The 10,862-nt window shown below is 36.8% G+C and overlaps 1 protein-coding gene across 1 annotated transcript; it reads left to right on the top strand.

Annotated features, from left to right (window-relative positions):
• Positions 1-1,625: 1,625 nt before the first annotated feature.
• On the top strand, positions 1,626-10,575 carry LOC149227267 (BAHD acyltransferase DCR-like). The gene is made up of 2 exons (XM_089375470.1): positions 1,626-2,263; positions 9,373-10,575. Exons 1-2 carry the CDS (start codon positions 1,838-1,840, stop codon positions 10,282-10,284), a joined length of 1,338 nt encoding a protein of 445 aa, XP_089231596.1. The 5' UTR covers positions 1,626-1,837; the 3' UTR covers positions 10,285-10,575.
• Positions 10,576-10,862: the final 287 nt, after the last annotated feature.

Genomic DNA, 10,862 nt, shown 5'->3' with positions numbered 1-10,862 from the left:
GGTTGTATAAATGAAGATTTAATTTATAGTTAAATCATTTAGATTTAATCCTGAAAAACTTTCAATCTTTTAATATTGGATCTTTCTATTTAAAAAATAAAGAAGTAAAATAAAAAGGATAATAAAAATCCAGTTACCATTTCTCAGATTACATTATCATTGTGATTGTATTTTAAGATAAAAATATTCTTGTCAATATTATTTTTTATAAATTAAATTAAGATCATCACCATATTACATAAAATAAAATAAAATTACATTATCATTGTGATTGTATTTTAACATAAAAATATTCTTGTCAATATTATTTTTTATAAATTAAATTAAGATCATCACCATATTACATAAAATAAAATAAAATAAAGAAAATGAAGAGAACAATGACAATCCAATCACTATTTTCTAAACTACATTATCATTATATTATTTATTAATATTTTATTTTTATTATCATTATATCATTTATTAATATTTAAAATAAAAATATTTTTGTCAATACTACTTTTTTATAAATTAAATTAACATCACCACCATATCCCATAAAATAGAATAATACTTAAAAAGTTAAGAAATCAAATCATATACTTAAAAATGAGTAATATGTGATATCTCTATCTATATGTCTCTTTTAATTTTATAATTTTATTTATTTAATTTATGTGTGGTTCATGGACTCAAGAGATTAGTGACCATTACATCCATTAAATATGTGTACTAGGCAGATCCACCCAAAGGATCACTCCCTAGTTGCTCAACCATGGAGCCTCACCTTAAGGGTGTTGAGAAAATTAAACCCTTGACCTCTTAATAGCAAATACAACAACCCATGACCTCTTAATAGCAAAGACAACCATAGAGACTTGACCAAGAGCTATGGGAGTGCACACCCAACAAACTCAATAGACTAAGCTGATTTTGACATAGGAGGATCAAACCTGCCCCTCATAACACTTCTTAATAGCAAAGATAACAACCCCTGACCTCTTAATAATAGCATAGACAACAACGGAATATGACCCAGATCTAAGGGGTTGCACACCCAACTGACTCAATAGACGAAGCTTGATTCCGACAGAGGAGGATCAAACCTGTGCCTCATGACAGAAGGCCAAAGATGACAAAAGAGGCTTCAACTACTTAAACTACCCATCGAAGCTTTTTGTTAATATAATCAAAACTTTTTATTACTACTTTTATTATGATAAATTAACGCATATTTCAGTAATGTGAATAAGGAGATTTTCTTTATTATTTATGTTTCTGATTTTAATTTTTTTAAGTTAAATTTATATATTGATATTAATATTTTGTAAGGGATTTCTATTATTATCACATATCTTCTTGATAAACTAAAAACAAAAACGGTTTTAAAATAGTTTATTAGATAAATAATTAAAATTTAATTTAACTTGAATTCTAACCCTCTATAATTGATTTATTTTTATGAGATAAATACTCTCCCCTGACTCCATTTTGTTTTTGACATTCTGATCTTTATAACTCATACAAGTCTTTCTTGACGGCTTACCGAATTCATTAATAAATACATTTTCATTCTTCATAAAGCTACTTTTTTATTTACTTAATATAGAAGTGTTTGAGATCTATTTTGGAATGACCAGCACTGGAATTTTACAGGGCTACATGGATTTGGTCGGTGCCGTGTGTGAATTGAAGAACCCACCAAAAGCCAAAGTAATTCGTTGAACCTTCGGTAGATCACAATTTAGTCAGAGGCACATGAAGCTATAAAACCTGGACCCATTCAGGTTTGGCTATAATTCTGCGGTTGGATCTGCACTATAATTTTCCCTCTGCAGTAGAAAACTTATTCTCCATGGGCAGTGTAAGCACAGTGAGTAGTTCCACAGTCTGTCCTGCAAATCCAACACAAGAAAAGCATTGCTCGCTTTCTCCATTTGATCTTCAGCTAGCAGAGGCCAACTACATTCAGTATGTACTCTTCTTCCAACATGGATTTGCTAATAATTCGCATGAAGTAACAATTGAGCGGTTGAAATGGAGCCTGGAAAAGGTGCTCCTTCATTTCTACCCTTTCGCTGGCAGATTGGTCGACTCTCCCGACGGTTTTCTAAATATCGAATGCAATGACGAGGGTGCCCAATTTACAGAGGTCGTTGCAGACGCCACTCTTGACCAGATTCTCCTTCACAAAAGTCCTCGCTATATTCAGGAACTGCTCTTTCCTCTGAACCATTCTATTTGTGCAGACGGCCGATCTCTTCCTTTGCTTGCAGTTCAGGTATGTGATTGAAAAACCTCCTAATTACAATCTGCATTTAATTAATGATTTGAAAGATGTTTTCTTTGTTACAGTTTACTATACACAGATGTAGAAAACAGAATTTTCTACGGTATATATTTTCTTGTCAGTTACAAATTTGATAAGGATAGGGTAGAAATCCCAACTATAGTCGAAATATAATCAATTTTTTGAACACCCAACAGCTTTGTTCAATTTAAATGAACTTAAATTATAATAAAATATGAACAGAATTGTAATTCAATAAAAACTCTACTTTTCCAGTTTTGCAGAATTGTAAACCAATAAAAATTCCACTTTCCCAGTTTTGCAGAATTGTAAATCAATAAAAACTCTACTTTCCCATTCTGAATTTATTTAATAATAACTATACTTTTGTTGGGAATTTTTCTGGTAAAATCCCAAAAACAAAATCACAGAACACAGAGACAATTCTCTATTTCAAACACACAGGATCTTAAACACAGCGGAAACTTAAAAAAAAAATTATTATTTGCAGCAGACAGAGTTTTCACACACCACACATTTCTATTCATTAATAAAAGCAACTGCTGTTACAACCTTCTTCCTCTCTCTCAGAGGGATTCACCGAGAACATTTAAAAAAAAATTACTCAGTCTTCTCCTGAGATTTTACACTGCTGTGTGTAAGAATCTCTTGTACATTCACTGTTGTAAAAACAGACTTCTACTACAGAAAAATTACTTTCACTGCTGTGTGGAAATTACACGAATTTTCTTCACGCTGCTGCGTGGGTTACAATACATAGAATCTCTTCTACATTCATTGCTGTAAAAACAGAGTTCTACTACAGAAAAATTACTTTCACTGCTGTGTGGAAATTACACGAATTTTCTTCACGCTGCTGCGTGGGTTACAATACATCGCACTGCTGTGCCTCACTCTTCAATTTCATTACTTCGCACTGCTGTGCATTACCTTCCTCTTCTACAATACACGAAAAAACATTACATATATATATATATATATATATATATATATATATATATATAAATAAAACAAAAGGACTTACATACGTTTCCACTTGCCATGCTTCCGTAAAATAAAAAAAACAATAAAATTAAATGTTTTTACCAGCCTTTACTTGTGCCCATACTCCCGCTGAAACAAAATTAAAAACTTCATCAAAACTTACCAACCCACAGTAAATAGCATTTACTATTTTACTGACATTTATTGGCGGTAAGTAAAAAGACTTTTACTTCACGTAAAATTTCATTTAATGCTGGCCCATACTTCACCCATTGACTTTGTTTAAATCGCATCGCAGAATCCCATTTGGTCGGAACACAAAATTGGGGCACACACATATGATGCGATCTGCGATATGCGATCGGATCGCATCGCACCAACGCAGTTGCCAGAAAACACAACACATAACGGAGGGTGACAAGGTGTGTTTGTGATTTGCGATATGCAATGGATCGCATCGCAAATAAAAATAAAGTTGCAGTTGAAATTATATTTCAACACTCCCCTTTAATTTCAACTGCTGGGTTATCAATCATACCCAGATGCTTCCTTAAAGATTCAAAGTTCTTCTGATCCAGTGGCTTGGTCAGAATGTCTGCTACCTGTTCTTGAGTCCTGCAATGTTGTAGAACAATTTCTCCATTGTTCACCAATTCTCTGATGTAGTGAAACCTTGTATCAATGTGTTTCGTTCGCTTGTGAAACACAAAATTCTTGGACAACGCAATAGCTGAGCTATTGTCACAAAAAATCACTGTTGCTTTTGCCTGCTCTTGGCCTAAGCTCCTCAACATTCTTCTCATCCAAACTGCTTGACATGCTGCTGCTGTAGCTGCCACGTACTCTGCTTCTGCTGTAGACAATGCCAGAATTGGCTGTTTCTTGGAAGCCCATGAAATGGCTCCTGAACCCATGTGAAAGACATAACCGGAAGTGCTTTTCCGATCATCCACACTTCCAGCCCAATCGCTATCGATGTAGCCAACTAAATCTGAACTTTCTGAAAAAGTATACAAAATGCCAAATCTTTTTGTACCTTTGACATACCTCAGAATTCTTTTTGCTGCCTGCCAATGAGCCTCTTTTGGCCTCTCCATAAATCTGGAAATCAAACTAACAGCATACATAATGTCAGGCCTAGTTGCTGTTAAATACATAAGGCTGCCTACAATACTCTTGTACAAACTAGGATCAAAATCCTTGCTGTTGTCCTCTCTGCTGAGTTTTAATCCCATTACTCTGGGAGTGATCGCTGCCTTGCATTTTTGCATGTTAAATCTGCCCAACACTTGATTTACATATCTAGCTTGTGAGATAAAAATTCCTTTTTCATTTTGATCTACTTCTATGCCTAAGAAGTATCTCAGCAAACCCATGTCAGTCATCTCAAATTCCTCTTTCATGATTATTTTGAACTGTTCAATGAGGTAGTCATCATTACCTGTAAAAATCATATCATCAACATACAAGACAACAATTAAAATCTTGCCATCCTTTTCTTTGATGTAGACGGTGGGTTCTCCCTCACATTTGTCAAATTCATTTTCGAGTAGATATGAATCTATCCTACTGTACCATGCTCTTGGAGCTTGCTTCAGCCCATAAAGAGATTTCTTCAATCTGCACACTTTGTGCTCTTGGCCTTTCTTCTCATAGCCTAGAGGTTGTTCAATGTAAACCTCTTCCATTAACACTCCATTTAGGAATGCTGACTTCACGTCCATTTGGTAGACTTTCCATTTGTTTTGAGCTGCTATAGACAGCACTGCTCTCACAGTTTCCATTCTTGCAACCGGTGCGAAAGTCTCCTCATAATCTCTCCCATATTGCTGCTTGTATCCCTTGACAACCAGCCTTGCTTTGTGTCTTTCAATTTTGCCTTCAGCATTGCACTTGGTCTTATAGACCTATTTAACTCCAATGACTTCTTTACCTTTTGGTAGCTCAACCAAATCCCATGTTTTGTTTCTTTCTATGGCATTCATTTCCTCATCCATAGCTTCTATCCATTTCTTATCTTTAATTGCATCTTCGAAATGAATAGGATCATCAACATGACAATACAAGGAAAATAAGGAATTCATTCCTTCATTATAAATGTCACTTAAGTTTCTAAATTTATTACCTCTTTCACTTGGTGTGCAAGTGCTTGAAGATGCACTTGAATTTCCTCCTTGTGGAGTGCTTGGAGAAGCACTCTCATTTCTCCTCAAGGGTGTTCCTTGTTGTCCTTGTGTTGGCGCTGCTATTTGGGGATGTATTTCTACCATTTCCTCATCATCTTCATCATGAGACAAACAATTTTTAACATTCATTGTTTTCTCTATGCTTCCATCCCAAGCTTCCTCCTCAATAAACTGAACATCTCTGCTCACAAAGAACTTCTTGGTGGATGGGATATACAACCTGTAAGCTTTGGATTCCTCACTGTATCCAATGAAGATACATTTCTCCCCTTTGCTGTCCAACTTCCTCCTTAGCTGATCAGGAATGTGTGCATAGGCCACACATCCAAAAACTTTCATGTGGGTGACTCCTTGCTTTCTCCCACTCCATGCTTCTTCAGGCACTTTGTTCATCACAGCTTTTGTAGGACACCTATTCAAGATATATACAACACAGTTTACGGCTTCAGCCCAATAATCATTTGGAAAATGCTTTGCCTTCAACATGCTCCTCGCCATATCCATAATGGTCTTGTTCTTCCTTTCAACAACTCCATTTCGATGTGGGGTGTACCTAGCTGTAAACTGTTTATGAATTCCATTTTCTTTGCAAAACCATAGGAATTCTTTGGAGATATACTCACCTCCTCTGTCTGTTCTCAAGACTTTGATACGCAACCCACTTTGATTTTCCACAAGTGCTTTGAAATTTCGGAATTTCTCAAACACTTCACTTTTGTTTTTCAAGAAATAAACCCAAGTCTTTCTTGTAAAATCATCAATAAATGTTAGAAAATATTGGTTGCCTGCTAAAGATGGGGTTTGCATTGGTCCACATAAATCTGAGTGGACAATCTCTAAGGGTGCTTTTGCCCTTATGCTTTTCCCTGAAGGAAAACTTTCTCTGTGTTGTTTTCCCAATATGCAGCCTTCACAAAGGCTGTCCGGTTTCTCTATCAATGGTAATCCTCTTACCATTCCTTTTCTGCTCAACAAATTAAGGCCTCCAAAGTTGAGATGTCCAAATCTCAAGTGCCACAACCAATTTTCATCTTTTGGTTGGCTTTGGAAAGCCTCTTGGGTAACTGCTGCCATTGCATCTTTGTTTTTCAAATCTGCCCTTATTCTGAGAGGGAACATCCTGTTCCTTGTCATCCTCACTTCAGCAATACATCGCTTGCTGGGTGGAATATCCATGATGGTGCATACATCATTCTCAAAGAAAACATTGTAACCCTTTTGAACAAGCTGTCCAATACTCAAGAGGTTACATCTCATTCCAGGAACATAATAGACATCTGCTATGGTTTTCTTTTCACCTTGCTTTGTAAATATTTTAACTTCTCCTTTACCCATAACATAAATTTTGCTATCAGTCCCAAGTGTGACTTGTGACTTCACACTTTGATCTAAAGCAGAAAACAGGGCTATGTTTCATGTCATATGGTTACTACAACCGGAATCTAGAAACCATATATCTTCACTGTCTGTTTCAGCCATGTTACAAGCTAATAGCACATTATCTTGGCTGACATTTTCTCTAGTAATATTTGCACTAGAGCTATTACTCACATCATGCTGCTTCTTTCTACATTCACTGGCACAATGCCCATATTTTTTACAGCAATAACATTGGACATTGGATTTTTCATACCTTTGTCCTTGAGCATGATGTTGTCCTCCTTGTTGGCTGCTGCCTTGACCTTGGTTCTGATTTGGATTGCTGCCTCTTCCTTGAGCATTTGCTGGATTGTTCCTTCCGCCTCTGTTCTGGCTTCTGCCTCTTCCTCTCTTGTTTCCTCTACCTTGACCTCTTCCTCTTCCAAAGGACATCTGGGTCTTGAAGGCTTGCTCTATAGATGAGTTTTTAGTTCTACTCAACCTCTGCTCATGTGCTATCAGTGATGCATGAAGCTCATAAACTGAAAAGTTTGAGAGATCCTTTGTCTCTTCTATGGTGGTGACAATCACATGAAACCATGAGGGTAGGCACCTCAATAGTTTCTCCACAATCCTCCTTTCTTCAAGTATCTCTCCATGAGATCTTATTTGTGTGACCAGACCAATTACTTGAGTGAAGAATGAGTCAATATTGTCTGACTCTTTCATGTGCAGATTCTCAAAATCTTTCCTCAGCAATTGTAGTTTTGTTGTCTTCACTCTCTCCATGCCTTGATAGGCTGTCTTGAGAGTTTTCCATGCATCTTTGGATGTCTTAGCTGCTGCTAACCTTGGAAACACGCTTCCATGCACTGCTTGATACAAGAAGAAAAGGGATTTTGAGTCCTTCTTCTTGCAGCTCTTTAACAAATCCTTCTCTCCTTGAGTTAATGCATTAAACTCATTTTCATCTGCTGGTTGTTCAAAACCATCCTCAACTATTTCCCATAAGTCTTGGGAAGCAAACAAGGCTTTCATTGTTATTGTCCAATAGTCATAGTTTTTGCCATCAAATAGTGGGAGCTGCATACCCATGCTATTGCTGGTGCTGGTTCCAGCCATTCTTGCACTTCTTGACTATGCTTCAAATACTTAAAATAACAGACTGTCTTTAACAGCAACACAAAAAAAACTTGAGAAATACCTTGGATTCTTTTGCCTGAGTCTTCACACTGCTGGAGAAGTTGCTGCAGTAAGAATCCTTCCTTCATCTTCTTTGAACCCTTCAAAGAGCCTGGATTTGCTCCGATACCACCGTTGGGAATTTTTCTGGTAAAATCTTAAAAAAAAAAATCACAGAACACAGAGACAATGCTCTGTTTCAAACACACAGGATCTTAAACACAGCGGAAACTTAAAAAAGAATTATTATTTGCAGCAGGCAGAGTTTTCACACACCACACATTTCTATTCATTAATAAAAGCAACTGTTGTTACAACCTTCTTCCTCTCTCTCAGAGGGATTCACCGAGAACATTTAAAAAAAATTTACTCAGTCTTCTCCTGAGATTTTACACTGCTGTGTGTAAGAATCTCTTCTACATTCACTGCTGTAAAAACAGACTTCTACTATAGAAAAATTACTTTCACTGCTGTGTGGAAATTACACGAATTCTCTTCACGCTGCTGCGTGGGTTACAATACATCGCACTGCTGTGTCTCACTCTTCAATTTCATTAACAATAAAATTAAATGTTTTTACCAACCTTTACTTGTGCCCATACTCCCGCTGAAACAAAATTAAAAACTTCATCAAAACTTACCAACCCTAAATAGCATTTACTGTTTTACTGACATTTACTGGCGGTAAGTAAAAAGACTTTTACTTCACGTAAAATTTCATTTAATGCTGGCCCATACTTCACCCATTGACTTTGTTTAAATCGCATCGCATAATCCCATTTGGTTGGAACACAAAATTGGGGCACACACATATGATGCGATCTGCGATATGCGATCGGATCGCATCGCACCAATGCATTCGCCAGAAAACACAACACATAACGGAGGGTGACAAAGTGTATTTGTGATTTGCGATATGCGATGGATCGCATCGCAAATAAAAATAAAGTTGCAGTTGAAATTATATTTCAACAACTTTCCCAATTTTAAATCTCCAATTAAAAAAAATCCTCCACTTTCCAAATCTCCAATTAAAAAAAATCCTCCACTTTCCAATTCTGAATCTTATCTTTCCTGGGATTGAACCTGCAACATTTTGTACTTAACACAACTCATAATTATAACATTCCCCATTCTAAATAAATTAAATACCCTAGTGACATTACAAATAATCTAAAACTTAACAAAATTACATAAAAATGGTCCCTCTTAGAATTTAAAACTAAATAGAAAAAATAACATCCCATAGTTCCAACAACTAGATTGTTCCAGAAATAACTTTATTATTATTAATTATAATAGATAGATGATCTGTATGTGTTAGTGTTACGCGAGTTGAAAGTCATTAAAAAATCTGGGCGGGCGCAGGTGACGCAGCTTAAAGATGCAGTGGCTATGGCTTTCTCCATGAATCACATGGTCGTGGATGGCTACTCCGCATGGCACTTCATCAACTCATGGTCAGAGATCTGCAGAGGATCTCTCACCATCGCAAATTCTCCGTCCCACCATCGCTTCAGAGCAGGCATTTGCACTTCTTCCACGACCACAACCAATCAGAACAGCAAAGTATACCTCCAGTCCGTCGAGGCCGCGCAAAGGCTTCCTCCGCTTTCTCACGATATACAGGAGACTGTGTTTTGTTTCAGTAATAACATGATAGCACACCTCAAGAATCGCATTAACACGCACGAGAAGAAGACGGGAACAGTAATTTACTCTTCCTTCAAGGCGCTGGCTATCCATATTTGGGTGGCAATCACACGGGCGCGCAAGTTGAAATCAGAGGAGCAAACTACCCTGAGCCTCTCTGTAGATTGCCGAGGCAGACTCGTTCCGCCTCTGCCCAAATCCTATTTCGGCAACGCTGTTCATCTCATCCATATGACTACGACAGTGGGAGAGCTCCTGAACAATTCAAACATTATAAGTACAGTGAACCTTCTTCAGGAAATCATAGAAGCAGCACAGAGAGACGAAAGGATTAGATTCAAAATTGAAGAATGGATGAAGAATCCTAATTTAACTTCCGTCCAGGGCATAGCTAACCATATTGTTATTGGAAGCTCACCCAGATTTCCAGTTTACGAGAGCGATTTCGGATTCGGGCCACCGATGTGTGTAAGAAGTGGCGGCGGCAACAAGTATGACGGGAAAGTTACACTCTTCCCTGGAAGGGAAGGCGGTGGGAGTGTGGACATGGAGATATGCCTTTGGTCATCCGCTCTACAAATGCTGAACTCTGATGCTCAGTTTTTGCTCCAAGATCTTAACTGCTGATCAAATTTGCTATGGAACACAAATTTTCATGTGTCTATGTTTTGATTTTCACCCCAAAAAAATTAGTGTGAGGACACTGTACCCTCGATATCACGATAAAAGTTACTGGACTTATTATCACCTTTCTTTGAAAAATGACTTATTTTGACCTTCCAGTATTTCTCATCTATGCTCATGACGCGCTGAAAATCCTATTTCATTCACTGGGAAGTGCAAATTTAGGCATGTGGTCTAAGTCCCAATTATTGTTAGGAAGGCGTCGATTCACTATTCTATGTTTTTGAGGTTATGTTTTTGGAGTTTTTGATTGTAATAATTTTTTTATATATAGTGAATGTAGAATGAATCTGCCTATAAATATTTATAGTCTATAAATATCTATACTGGTATTGGCTTATGGTATCTATTCATAATATTTGCTTTTGTTTTTTTGGAAAAATAATAAAATAAAATTTTTAGAGTCTTTCACCCTTATTTAAAGGGGTGAGAGCTAGTTATTTGGATCATCCTGAGTTATTTATCTATTTTGTCTTTGTTGAGAACTTGGCAAGGCCACTTCGAGTTCTCTATGCTTCAGT

This window comes from Pinus tabuliformis, chromosome J, assembly GCF_031772625.1.
Source record: "Pinus tabuliformis cultivar Carrire ecotype Pingquan chromosome J, CPIR1, whole genome shotgun sequence".
Lineage (NCBI taxonomy): Eukaryota > Viridiplantae > Streptophyta > Pinopsida > Pinales > Pinaceae > Pinus > Pinus tabuliformis.
This window is presented reverse-complemented; position numbering and strand designations above follow the sequence as displayed.

Excerpts from the sequence above, each read along its gene's own strand:
- LOC149227267 (XM_089375470.1), top strand. The coding sequence starts at position 1,838 with ATGGGCAGTGTAAGCACAGTGAGTAGTTCCACAGTCTGTCCTGCAAAT. Across the intron at positions 2,264-9,372 it reads TTCCTTTGCTTGCAGTTCAG|GTGACGCAGCTTAAAGATGC; the intron begins GTATGTGATTGA and ends GGGCGGGCGCAG.